A 14243-nucleotide genomic window follows, 5' to 3' on the forward strand; every position below is an offset into this window, starting at 1 on the left:
GTGGGGCCTCTGTGCTACAGAGGAGCACGTCAGACACACAGTCCTGTGTCCTCACATACTGTGGCCGGTTTGTGAGGTAGTCCTGGATCCATGTGGTGAGGTGGTGGGCCACCCCCGCCCGCTCCAGCTTGTCTCCCAGTAGGGTGGGCTGGATGGTGTTGAAAGCACTGGAGAAATCAAAGAACATGATCCTCACAGTGCTCCCCGCCTTCTCCAGGTGGGAGAGTGAAGTGTGGAGGAGGTAGATGAGTGCATCATCCACAGTGATGCCAGGCTGATATGCGAACTGGAGTAGGTCCATTGAGGAGCTCACCAGGGGGCGCAGGTGGACAAGGACCAGTCTCTCCAGGGTCTTCATCAGGTGAGACGTCAGCGCCACTGGTCTGAAGCTGTTGAGCTCCTTCGGGTGGGGGGGTCTTTGGCACCGGGATCAGGCAGGATGTTTTCCAGAGCTGGGGGACAATGCCCACCTTCAGGCTCATGTTGAACATGTGCTGGACAATTCCACACAGCTGGTCTGCGCAGGATTTGAGGAGCTGGGGGCTGATGCCATCTGGACCCGCTGCCTTTCTCGCCTTCATCTTCTTCAGCTGGTTCTTCACCTGAGATGTTGTGAAGGCCAAGGCTGGGCAGGAGGGAGTGGTGGCTATCTGGTGTAGCTGGGAGCTGGAGACTGTGGAGAAAAGGGGGGAGGGGGTGACACACCCAGCAGGAGGAGTAGGTGGAGGCTGCAGCAGGAGAGACTGAGTGGGGGCAGGCATCTGATCGAACCTATTGAAAAAGAGGTTCTGGTCATTTGCCCACTGCAGGTCCCCCCCAGTCCGGGTCTTGGGTTGTCCGTGGCCTGAGATGGTCTTCAGGCCCCTCCAGACTCCCCTAGCATTATTCTGCAGCAGCTGCTCCTCCATCCTCTTCCTGTAGGACCTTTTCCCCTTTTGTGGCATACATCTGCAAAACATTGTACAACCATATTCTTTGGCTAAATTTAATGTAACCCTTAAAAGTAGTTCTACGTTAGGCCGTGGTATGACGGGTTACAATATAGGTCTGAGTTTATGTATTTCTTCTGGCTTCTTCCTTGCTAAAGACAACCAACACGGCAGGACAGTGTTTCGTTGTCTTTATTCAGACATGAACCGCCTTGCTCTCCAATTCACCTCTCCCTTTTCTTCTTCGCTCATGAAATGTGCCGTACCAAACCAACTTAAAAAGGAAGAAATACTTAAGCAGAATAAAAATACATAAGTATCTCCTCACGGCCCATTTTTACTGCATGTTAGAAAAATAATAAATGGAAAATAATATATGCAATCCAAAATGAATATACAAAATTTAAAATATAAATTGACAACAAAATCATGTTACATTAATAATGACAAACTTCAAATTATGTTTGGACTATATATGGCGTTTTTATTGATTTTTGTGAATATTTATGTGAATTAAATGTCTCCTATTATTCCCTCATGACATTTTGAGCTGCAGTAAGTACTGCTCTACCACTGCCAACTGAGAATGAGAAAAGTTGTTTATTACAGCATTCAGAATGAAAACAAGTTTTATTTGATATATGGTGATTTATGCCACATCGCCCTCGAACAGGGGTGCCCAACCGCCTTACCACGGGCTGTGGCAAAAAATAAAATAAAAGTGAACCATCCGGGTGATATTCTAAGAAATTACACCAGGATAAAAAAAATACACTAACAATAAAGATCTCTTAATTTTGTCAATTATTAAGACACTGAAATCTTTAAACACTCAGCAGCTACGGCCGATGACTATGACACATCTAAGTATTCAAGTTAAAGACAAGTTGTCATTATTGTACATACATACACATATATACAGTGGTATCTCTACTTACGAAATTAATTGGTTCTAGAAGTAATTTCTTTAGAAAATTTTGTAAGTAGAGACGCGTTTTCCATGTAAAGGCCCTAATCCGTTCCAAGCCGCCCAATATTCAGACATAAATGTTTTATAAAGCATAAAAATGCATCAAAACATGTAACAAATACATGTTACAATTAGATTATTTCACAATAAATGAGAGTTGTGAATAATGTAAAAAACAGAGTAAAGAATAAAAATGATGGTCGTTTACCTTTTAATTGCTGTCCTCATCGCTTTTTGCCCTCTTTGGTTCATGTTCTCTCTCAGAAGTGGTTTTTGCCTGGCGTTTTGTAAAAAAAACTGATTTAATAAAGTGGCGACTGTCGATACATTACGGTCATATTCTTTGAGGAGATCAACCAAACGCCATCCCTTTTTCATACGTTTCTATTATTTTTTGCTTTGTTTGTATGCACAAAAAAACCCCCGATTTTCTCATTTTTTTCTTTTCCTCGTTTCTAATTCACGTAAAACTATCAGAACACCTCATTGCCGAGGGGCGAATGACGAGGACGCTGCATAGACATATCTATCACATCTAATATCTATCTACCTGTCTATCTACACAAACACCTCATGGCCCAAGGGGCAAATGACGAGGACGCTGCATAGACATATCTATCACATATATATCTACCTGTCTATCTACGCACATAGACACATACGGTAGAGGTCCCTCTTAGCTAATGGCAGAGCAGCTATGAGTATGTTGCATTCAGGAAACTCTGGAGCTACGAGTAGCAGCCCATACTGTATTTTTACCTTTCGTATCCTGGAATTTCTTTCACTTCACCGCTGTACACTTTTTGTGATTAAAAAAAATACATACAATAGCAGTTACAATTATTACTAACTATATTAAAACTCTTTTTACAATGAAATACAGTAACTTTAAAGTCTTTATGAAATTATTTACACTTTTTAGTTATTGAAATTTTTGAATGTTCAACAGCATATTGTAACAAATTGTATTATCTGTGTTGTTCTTGCTTCTGGCGTCCTGCCATACCGAAACGTATTAATACACCCACCTGTACCGTTATACCCCTAGTAATTTGTGGAGGGTCCTTAACACAGACGGTAAGAGAGATGTAGGGTCGAGCGCTGTTATAGCATAACATGTTTGTCGTGACAACAAATTCAGCCGCAGTCATTTGACAGACATTTACCGAAATTTTCTGACACATACTACACGTCATATAGTCACAAATGTATTTATGATGCAAACTACGAGCGTGCAAACTTGACTGTTAGAGAATATCAAACATCCTATCAAATTTAACATGCTCACATAGAGTAATGTTATGCTGATGGCGTCGTTAGTTATGTTTTGCCAACGTTTACTTGCTTTGACAATGGATTGTGCATTTGTTTGCTCAACTCGGCGAAGGTTTTCAGAGTGTGTATGTTTACTTAGCTTTTTCTTTAGCGTACTTGTGAAGTCACAGTTTCCTCGCCATCCATATGGTGCGTGGTAGAACAGATTTGTAGGTGAATTGCTCTTCAGGGCAACCGTTTTGGCACATCTAACTATAGCTGGGCACCGGCCCTCCGTCCCTGGGTTTGCGTCCTGCATATTCAATCGACCCACGTAGTCTCGGCCCGTCCCTTGCTGAAGACAGCCAATCGGCGTCGAGAACATAATCTTCCCGTCACACCCAGGCACCGCACAAGCAGACACGCCACCTACACAGAAAAAATATCAAACAAAAACAAATGACACACACACACACGCACAGCATTGTCATCGGTGAAATAAAAGTCATATGGGACACGTCTTTACATCTGTTGGACCGCAAGGTACACCGCATCCTTTAATTTTTTTATTGTTTCCTTTCTCGACCGCGTGCCAGGAGTGCGGCATCTGCATGTGATGCGGTATCGGTTAAGTCCGTTCTTGACGGCGATTGGCTGACTCCGACCGACTGGGACCACGTGGGTCGATTGAATATGCAGGACGGAAACCCGGGGATGTTATTCTGGCTATGTATACTGATTCTCCGAATGAGGATTTCATCACTTTCTCCTTCATTGCATCATAAATGGACTAATTCGAGACTGTATAGATAGTTGATCATGTAAAACTGCACATCGAGAAAGCAACGTTGCCAATAATATTGATGATGATATATATCCCCAGCCCTAGTTGAGCCTCAACCTGGGTCTTTATTAGTTGTATACGTCTGTGGTTTTGTGTGTCTGTGTCAGGAGCATCCACTGCTAGGTCAGCCTTTCTTCATGCTCCATCCCTGTAAAACTGAGGAATTTATGAGACCAGTTCTGCAGTTAGAAAGAGACCAACACAGGTAAGATGGAGATTAATGTTTTTACATATCGCTGCCATTAGGCTGAAATCTCATGTAAAATTTTGTCAATTAAATAAATATATGGATGTATGTACAGTGATCCATCGCTACTTCGCGCTTTGACTTTCACGCCGTCACTGCATCGCAGATTTTTCAGAAGCATTCATAAAAAAAATTCAAATGAAAGAATACAGCCATATTGCGGAAAGACATGTTTAAAAGAGAGAGTTGACTCGAAGACTTTGTACATACTCACGGGCAGTACAAGGCACGTGATTAGTCCCGGCACAGGATCGATGAGAGCATGTGTGGATTTATTCTGTGAGCTGGTTGGCTACGCATCATCGCAGCATCACCCGGGATCTCCCTTGTGTCTCGAAAGTCTCGTCCACGTTAATAAATGAACTGCATTTTTGAACAGCGTTCTGTTCGAAAACTCAGAACGTTATTCAAATGTACCGTTTAGTTAGTCAGAGTAAAGCTAGAATCCCGCGTTGCATTTTCTCCAAAGGTCCTTGTTGATGTTATTGTGCAAAGCCAAAGTTGCCATAGTAGCCTGCACTGCCGCCGACAGAGCTTCTTCTTCGTCGTCTTAAAAGAAGAAGACAACAAAGAAGAAGGGGGCAACGAAAAAGATGATGACAATGAAGAAACAGCAGCCGCACCAAGAGCAGAAGGTCTCTTTTGCTTTGTACAACAACAATGTGGATTTATCCATGCATCCATCATCTGCCGTTTATCCGATGTCGAGTCGCGGAGGCAGCATCTTCAGCAGGGAAACCCAGACTTCCCTCTCCCCAGCCACGTCTTCCAGCTCTTCCGGAGATATCCCAAGGTGTTCCCAGGTCAGCCGGGAGACATAGTCTCTTCAGCGTGTCCTAGGTCGTCCTCTGGGCCTCCTGCCGGTGGGACATGCCCGTAACACCGCACCAGGGAGGTGCCCAGGAGGCATCCTAATCAGATGCCTGAGCCACCTCAGCTGGCTCCTCTCAACAGGAGGAGCAGTGGCTCGGCTCTGAATCCCTCCGGGATGACCAAACTTCTCACCCTATCTCTAAGGGAGAGCCCAGACACCCTGCGGAGGAAACCCATTTCGGCCGCTTGTATCCGGGATCTTGTTCTTTCGGTCATGACCCACAGCTCATGACCATAGGTGAGAGTAGGAACGTAGATCGACCGGTAAATTGAGAGATTCGCCTTTCGGCTGAGCTCCTTCTTCACCACGACAGACCAATACACAGTCCGCATCACAGCGGATACTGCACCGATCCGCCTGTTGATCTCCCGTTCCATCCTACCCTCACTCGTAAACAAGACCCCAAGATACTTGAACTCCTCCACTTGTGGCAGAATCTTATTCAAGACCTGGAGAGGGCACTCCACCCTTTTCCGACTGAGGACCATGGTCTCAGATTTGGAGGTGCTGATTTTCGTCCCAACCGCTTCACACTCTGCTGCGAACCGCTCCAGCCAGAATAGCAAATCGCGGCTTGAAGAAGCCAACAGTACCACATCATCTGCAAAAAGCACTGATGCAATACTGACACCACCAAATCGGACCCCCTCAACACCTCGGCTGCGCCTAGAAATTCTGTACTCCCGAAGCACCCCCCACAGAACTCCCCGAGGGACACGGTCGAACGTCTTCTCCAAGTCCACAAAACACATGTAGACTTGTTGGGGAACTCGCATGCACCCTTGAGGACCCTGCTGAGGGTGTAGAGCTGGTCCACTGTTCCATGGCCAGGACGAAAACCACATTGCTCCTCCTTAATCCTTGATTCAACCTCCCGATGGACACTCCTCTCTAGCACCCGTGAAAAGACCTTATCATGGAGGCTGAGGAGTGTGATTCCTCTGTAATTGGAACACACCCTCCGGTCCTCCTGTGGGACCACCACCCTGGTCTGCCAATCCAGATGCACTATCCTGATGTTCACGTGATGTTGAAGAGGCATGTCAAGTTTGTCAACCATGACAGCCCCACAACATCCACAGCCTTAAGGAACTCAAATCCAGGGCAAATCTTATCCACCCCCGGGGCTTTGCCACCGAGGAGCTTTTTAACTACCTCCGTTACTTCAACCCCAGAGATAGGGGAGCCCACCTCTGAGTCTCCAGGCTCTGCTTCCTCAGTGGAAGGCGTGTCGGTGGAATTGAGGAGGTCTTCGAAGTATTCTCCCCACTGACCCATAATGCCAGATGGTGGACCAGAATTTCCTCGAAGCCGTCCGCAATTAATTTTCCATGGCCTCACCGATCTCCTCCTATGCCCATGTTTTTGCCTCAGCAACCGCCGAAGCGGCATCCCGCTTGGCCAGCCGGTATCTGTCAGCTGCCTCCGGAGTCCCGCAGGCCAAAAAGGCCTGATAGGACTCCTTCTTCACCTTGACAGCATCTTCAGGGATTGCCAACAGGGACCAACCACCATACGACCACAGCTCGGATCGGCCGCCTCAACAATGGAGGCACGAAACATGGTCCACTTACCTCCCACGGGGGCTTGGGCAAAGTTCTGCCGGAGGTGGGAGTTGAAACTCCTTCTGTCAGGGGATTCTGCCAGACGTTCCTAGCAAACCCTCACAATGCGTTTGGGTCTGCCGGGTCGGACCAGCATCTTCCCCCACCATCACAGCCAACACATCACCATGTGGTGATGGGTTTACAGCTCCGCCACCATCTTCATCCGAGTGTCCAAAACATGCAGCCGCAAATGAAATGATACGACTACAAAGGTGGTCATCGACCTGCGGCCTAGGGTGTCCTGGTGCCAAGTGCACATATGGACACACTTATGTTTGAACATGGTGTTCGTTATGGACAATCCGTGACGAGCACAGAAATCCAATAGCAGAACACCACTCAGTTTCAGATCGAGCTCGAGTTCCTCACAATCACGCCCTTCCAGGTCTCACTGTCATTGCCCACGTGAGCATTGAAGTACCCCAGCAGAACGATGGAGTCCCCAGGGGGAGTGCTCTCCAGCACACCCTCCAAGGACTCCAAAAAGGGTGGGTACTCTGCACTGCCGTTTGGTGCATAGGCACAAACTACAGTCGGGACCCGTCCACCCCTAAGGCAGAGGGAGGCTACCCTCTCGTCCACCGGGGTAAACCCCAAATGTACAGGCACCAAGTATATCAATAAGTATGCCCCCATCTGCTCGGTGCCTCTGATCTTGGGCAACTCCAGAGTGGAAGAGTGTCGAACCCCTCTCGAGAGGAGTGAGTAGTGAGTCGAGGTGAGCCCGACTATATCTAGTCGGAACTTATCAGCCTCACACACCAGCTCGGGCTCCTTCCCTGCCAGAGAAGTGACATTCCATGTCCCAAGAGATAGTTCCTGTAGCCGGGGATCGGACCGCCAAGGTCCCTGCCTTTTACCGCCACCCAGCTCACAGGGCACACGACCCCTTTGGCCTCGCCCACAGGTGGTGAGCCCTTGGGAAGGGGGATGCACGTTGCCTTTTCAAGCTGAGCCTGGCCAGGCCCCATGGGTGCAGGCCCGACCACCAGGCGCTCGCCAACGAGCCCCACCTCCAGGCCATGGTGACTCGCTTCCGAGCAAGGGAAAACGAGGTCCATAAATTGCACTCATCATAAGGGGTCTTTTGAGCCATGCTTTGTCTGGACCCTCACTTAAGACCTGTTTGCCATGGGTGACCCTGCCAGGGGCAAAAAAGCCCCTGACAACTTAGCTCCTAGGATCATTGGGACACGCAAAATTTTTTAAAGTGCATTAATACACCAGGATTGTACCTTTAACTAAAATGCACTGCGGGATTCTAGTTAAGGTAAGCCAATTTTAGGATAAAAATTAAAACTTTACTTATTAAACTTTACTTATTAAACCTCTACTTCGCAGTTTTTACGTTTCGCGGGGGGGTTCAGGTCTACATTAACCATAATCGAGGGATTACTGTATGTGAATATGCGTGTGTGTGTATACTATGGGTGTAACGGTACGCTAAATCACATTTCGGTTTGGTTCGTTCTTTTGGAAACTTCGGTTCAGTATATTTTCGGTACAAAAATGATTTTTTTTTTAAAAACATATGTTTATTTTAAAAAGATGTCAAGTAAATGGTATATTTTTTCGAAAAACTAAATAAAAGCGAACCATTCGTGTGATATTCTAAGAAATTACAACAGAATAAAAAATACACTAACAATAAAGATCTCTTAATTTTGTAAATTATTAAGACACTGAAATCTTTAAACACTCAGCAGCTACGGCCGATGACTATGACACATCTAAGTATTCAAGTTAAAGACAAGTTGTCATTATTGTACATACATACACATATATACAGTGGTATCTCTACTTACGAAATTAATTGGTTCTAGAAGTAATTTCTTTAGAAAATTTTGTAAGTAGAGACGCGTTTTCCATGTAAAGGCCCTAATCCGTTCCAAGCCGCCCAATATTCAGACATAAATGTTTTATAAAGCATAAAAATGCATCAAAACATGTAACAAATACATGTTACAATTAGATTATTTCACAATAAATGAGAGTTGTGAATAATGTAAAAAACAGAGTAAAGAATAAAAATGATGGTCGTTTACCTTTTAATTGCTGTCCTCATCGCTTTTTGCCCTCTTTGGTTCATGTTCTCTCTCAGAAGTGGTTTTTGCCTGGCGTTTTGTAAAAAAAACTGATTTAATAAAGTGGCGACTGTCGATACAGTACGGTCATATTCTTTGAGGAGATCAACCAAACGCCATCCCTTTTTCATACGTTTCTATTATTTTTTGCTTTGTTTGTATGCACAAAAAAACCCCCGATTTTCTCATTTTTTTCTTTTCCTCGTTTCTAATTCACGTAAAACTATCAGAACACCTCATTGCCGAGGGGCGAATGACGAGGACGCTGCATAGACATATCTATCACATCTAATATCTATCTACCTGTCTATCTACACAAACACCTCATGGCCCAAGGGGCAAATGACGAGGACGCTGCATAGACATATCTATCACATATATATCTACCTGTCTATCTACGCACATAGACACATACGGTAGAGGTCCCTCTTAGCTAATGGCAGAGCAGCTATGAGTATGTTGCATTCAGGAAACTCTGGAGCTACGAGTAGCAGCCCATACTGTATTTTAAATCACATTTCGGTTTGGTTCGTTCTTTTGGAAACTTCGGTTCAGTATATTTTCGGTACAAAAATGATTTTTTTTTTAAAAACATATGTTTATTTTAAAAAGATGTCAAGTAAATGGTATATTTTTTCGAAAAACTAAATAAAAGCGAACCATTCGTGTGATATTCTAAGAAATTACAACAGAATAAAAAATACACTAACAATAAAGATCTCTTAATTTTGTAAATTATTAAGACACTGAAATCTTTAAACACTCAGCAGCAACAGCCTATGACACACCTAGGTATTCAAGTTAAAGACAAGTTGTCATTACAGTACATCTATACACTTTAAAAATACATACAATAAGTTACAAATAGGGCGGCACAGTGGTCGACTGGTTAGCACGTCCGCCTCACAGTTCAGAGGTCGTGGGTTCGATCCCAGCCCCAGCTTCCCTGTTTGGAGTTTGCATGTTCTCCCCGTGCCTGCGTGGGTTTTCTCCGGGTACTCCGGTTTCCTCCCACATTCCAAAAACATGCATGGTAAGTTGATTGGACACTCTAAATTGCCCCTAAGTGTGGTTGTGAGTGCGGGTGTTTGTCTCTGTGTGCCCTGCGATTGGCTGGCAACCAATTCAGGGTGTCCCCTACCTACTGCCCGAAGACAGCTGGGATAGGCTCCAGCACGCCCCGCGACCTTTGTGAGGATAAGCGGTATCGATAATGGATGGATGGACATCCAAAGATTTCAATGAAAAAAAAGTGTTAATAAGTTCATAAAGACTTTAAAGTTACTGTATTTCATTATAAAAAGAGTTTTAATACAGTTAGCAATAATTGTAACTGTTATTGTATTTTTTTCATCACAAAAAGTGAATATTTACTGTAATGACAACTTGAATACTTAATGTGTCATAGGCTGTTGCTGCTGAGTGTTTAAAGATTTCAGTGTCTTAATAATTTACAAAATCAAGAGACCTTTATTGTTAGTGTATTTTTTATTCTGGTGTAATGTCTTAGAATATCACCAGAATGGTTCGCTTTTATTTTTTTTTCTTAAAAAACATGGACCATTTACTTGTCATTTTTTCAAAATAAACATATTTTAAAAAAAGAACCGAAGTTTCCAAAAAATTGAACTGAAATGTGATTTAGCGTACCGTTACACCCTAATATATATATATATATATATATATATATGTTTATATATATATATATATATATATATATATATATATGTTTATATATATGTTACATACTTGATTTTATGTTTTTGTGCATTTGTATGTTTGCATGTGTAGGCAAGTGAACTACATTTTGACATGGCTCAGCGTGGTAGGCCCCCTGGTGGGTTTGGACGTTTCCCTGAAGTACTCCGCCCTCCAGCCTCCTCCCACACAGCCTGAAGCTTCTCTGCACCCCTCTTCACCATCTTGATTGTGGAGGTCATTTAGTCAAGGTTCACGCCGCAGGTCTTCATGCTCAATAAGGATTTCTGGAAAAAAAAAAAAAAAAAAGAACTTTTTTGTGTAAGAATTCATATTACATTATAAATGCGTCCTCGGTCTGCCTGGTATATGAGCATCTGCGTCGGCAAAGTGTCCCTCATGTGCAGAAGGGACAAAACGTCACTCATGACGTAGTGTTTCCGTAAGTAAATGTCTGTGCAGTGTGTAGGGGCATTTCTACAGTGGAGCAATTAGGTAGGAGGTAGAAATACAGTATTTGGAGGAAATGATGAGGTGAGGCTTTTCAATATCATTTCATGGAGACGTCACGTCATAACCGCACGTAAAAAATGAATCGATCTGAACCTTGGCTGAATTACTACTATCACCATAAATGTCCACTTTATGTTTCATGTTTTTAGTGGGATTAAAGTAATGTCAAATATAAAGTCAATACTGTTCCTCCAAACAACTTTGCAGATTTGATATCCCCGCTGCCAGCACCTCCCTCCGCCCACGCAGAGCCCATTTTGGGCTCCGGATGACATCAATGTCGGTTATATGCAACCGGGCGGTCCAGACAGCTGTCGCATTTAAAAAAATCTGATACATATCCAAACTAGGACCACATATGAGTGTGGCGCAGGTCACATTTGAAAAAAGTCGGAATTGAGCCCTTCAGACTGTTGTAAAAAATCTAATACAGTTTGCATGTGCAAAAAAAAATCCTATCTGCGTTGCATTTCCCTGCGGTGTAAACCTAGCATAAGAGCCAATTACACTGCGACACAATAGCACAACGTGCACTTAAATCACCTTACCCCATGTTTTGCATCTGTCTGCTGTCATTAACCTCAGGAGCTCAGGTAACTGTCAGGGTTCCCACGCGTCTTAGAAAACCTGGAAAATAATTGACCAATTTTCCTGACATGGAAAATGAGGGGAAATTGTAAAATGTCCTGGAAAAGCTCGAGTTGTCCTGGAAAATGATTCCTCCCTCTGCTTCTCTCTGCTTTTTGGGTGAACGCAAACGGGTCAAATAAACATGGGTATCTGTTTTCAGATGCCTTCAATGGGCAACATTAAGCTGTAGCTTGAGCTGTAGCGGTTTTCTGCATCATCCCTGCGTCTAGCCGGCATAGCCCCCCATGTGACGCTACCAGCCAACCAAATAACATATTTCTTTCGAACAGGGAACAGCAACATGCGGCCACGACCACACTGTGGCTCTGTCGAAATTCTTAGGCAGCCTTCTCCGAAGTACAATTCGCAGGCTGGGTCCTTAGAAGCCTTGGAGGGCTCCCCCTCATGTAGCGTCTGTGGGCCGCATAAACTGGATTCTTAGGTCGCCTCCGTCAAATATGTTGGGCCCACATGACATAACTTCTTACAGATTAACTTGTTTCATTTTTTAAAATCTAGTCCTAGCCTAGCTCTAGCCCCCTCTTACTCTAACCAGCTAGTGGTATTAAGTATTTTTGCCATATGAAAACTGTATTTGGTGACATCCACTAATCAGGGACAATAAAGCCTTTATATTATCCAAATGTATTTTGGGATTTTATGCAATTATTTCTATTGTAAATGTTGTATGTATGTTATGTTGTAATGATTAAACATTTAACATTATTGGTTATTTTTTTAAATTTACAACATTCAAACTATCTTAAAATTTACTGTTTAATGTCAAAGTGACAAATGTACTATGAAAATGATGCAACAAACTCTTGTGGACTCCTAAGAGCTTTGCATAGTAAAGTATTTTTTTTATGAACCAAACTGTTTATAATAAATATTTAGTGATTAGTGAAAACTTTGCTATATTTTTTTTTCTATAGATATCATATAATCTCAGAGTATTGTGATTAAATAGTTTTTCTTCAGCATTCCTAAATAACTAAGCTTTCCCAATGCACAAAACATTTCTATTTAACGCTATTTTTATTCATCATTGTTCCAGCTTGCCATATTGAACTGGGAAGCAAGGTCTCATGGATGCATGGTAGTCACCTTTTAGTTGCATGCATTTACTGGCAGTGCACCTACCTCCCTATCCAGCACACGAATAAGTACTGTATGTATTGTGCCGCCAGTAGTGGACCTTTGTAATATGTGAGAAAGCTGTCCACATCTTTACCATTTGCAGGTCAAATTTGAAAATTTTAACTCAGCCTAAAAAATTGTAAAAACGCTATCATTCAATATTGTTCAACTCGCTAACTTAAGTGTGTATTCATATCCATGGAAATATTGTTTTAAATTGTTTTTGGGCTCCCCAGACCTTTTATCTTACAATATACCACTCTTTTTCAATTACAAAAACTGTTTAGATTCACAAATTATGTTTCCTGTAGTGATAAAATGAGTAATTATATTATCCATGTTTTAAACTAATATTAGAGTACACCTACCCAAAACATTCTTAGATTTTTTTTTGTTGTTGTTTTATTTAATTATTTGAAATAATTAACAATAATGACATCTGTGGTGTTAGGGGTCAAAAATGACCCATATAGAGTTATGCTAGGATAAAGACAAAAAGTAAATTCCTTTTCATAAAAACAACTTAGTTTTCATCAGAATTGCAAGTGCAAATGACCATAAACTGAACATAAAAAAACTGTGTGTGTGCGTGCGCGGGTGTGGGTATGCGTGTGCGTGCGTGCGTGCCGACAGCTTTTAAACAGCCAGTATTCTCTACATAACCCCACAAATGTCACTTTTTTTAGACCTTTAGATTTTATTAATAATGCTGGGGGAAAAAAGTGTTTTTTTGCGTTAAAATACTTGTCAGAGGATTAAATGAAGCCTCGTTCCAGTACAAAAAAGCAAATGGTGCTGTTTACGTACCTGAATTTGAAAACGGGTCAATTTTGACCCCAACACAATGTAAGGGTTAAACTTGAAATGAGCAGAAACAGTCAATGTAGTGTGTAGTGTGCTAGAGACCAATAGATGGTGATGTTTATCAATTAAAAAATGCCTATGCATGGCGCAGTACCTATTACCTGATGTTTTTCAAATTTTTTGAGTCAAGGCACATTTCTTTCATTGAAAAAAATTCCGCGGCACACCACCAGCTGAAATTGTGAAAAAATAGCTTATTTTAATGATGTAAGTGTTATATTGTTTATCCATCCATTGTCTATACTGCATATCCTCACGTGCTGGAGCCTATCCCAGCTGTCTTTGGGCAGTAGGTGGGGGACAATTGGTGGTATATTGTTTATATAAGCATTTTTTAACATTGGAGAATGACGTTATATTATAACGTCTTGAATAGGAATTATCTCTATTGGACATTTTTGCTTTCTTTTGACCTCCACTCATACTAGGGCCTTCATCTGCGTCCGGATTTTGTCCAGTTCAGAGTCAGCAGTTTTCCTCTTCAAAAAACATATCCATCACTGTCACCATCATCCTGCTATCCATGTCGCTGCATCCATGTGTCAGTAATTCTCTAAACAAAGACAATTATCTACTTGCTGCTGCTACC

The 14243-nt window shown here is 42.7% G+C and overlaps 1 protein-coding gene and 1 long non-coding RNA gene across 4 annotated transcripts in view; one reads left to right on the forward strand and one right to left on the reverse strand.

Annotated features, from left to right (window-relative positions):
* Nucleotides 1-12298, forward strand: part of atg10 (ATG10 autophagy related 10 homolog (S. cerevisiae)) — a 52301-nt gene extending 40003 nt beyond the window's left edge. For 2 of the 3 annotated variants that reach the window (XM_086042263.1, XM_086042262.1), the window contains 2 exons: nt 4105-4202; nt 10601-12298. In XM_086042263.1, coding sequence (XP_085898389.1) covers nt 4105-4202; nt 10601-10736 — 234 coding nt within the window. In that variant the 3' untranslated portion in view covers nt 10737-12298. The remainder of the gene's footprint in view (nt 1-4104; nt 4203-10600) is intronic. The other variant, XM_086042264.1, reaches the window with a different exon arrangement.
* LOC147140338 (uncharacterized) lies at nt 113-9454 on the reverse strand. The gene is made up of 4 exons (XR_015088280.1): nt 8771-9454; nt 2108-3582; nt 772-948; nt 113-673 (listed from the first exon to the last, which is right to left on the reverse strand). It is a non-coding gene; the product is annotated as an uncharacterized LOC147140338 (long non-coding RNA).
* Nucleotides 12299-14243: the final 1945 nt, after the last annotated feature.

This window comes from Filicampus tigris, chromosome 10, assembly GCF_054856515.1.
Source record: "Filicampus tigris isolate MCC_2025a chromosome 10, RoL_Ftig_1.0, whole genome shotgun sequence".
Taxonomy (NCBI): Eukaryota; Metazoa; Chordata; class Actinopteri; order Syngnathiformes; family Syngnathidae; genus Filicampus; species Filicampus tigris.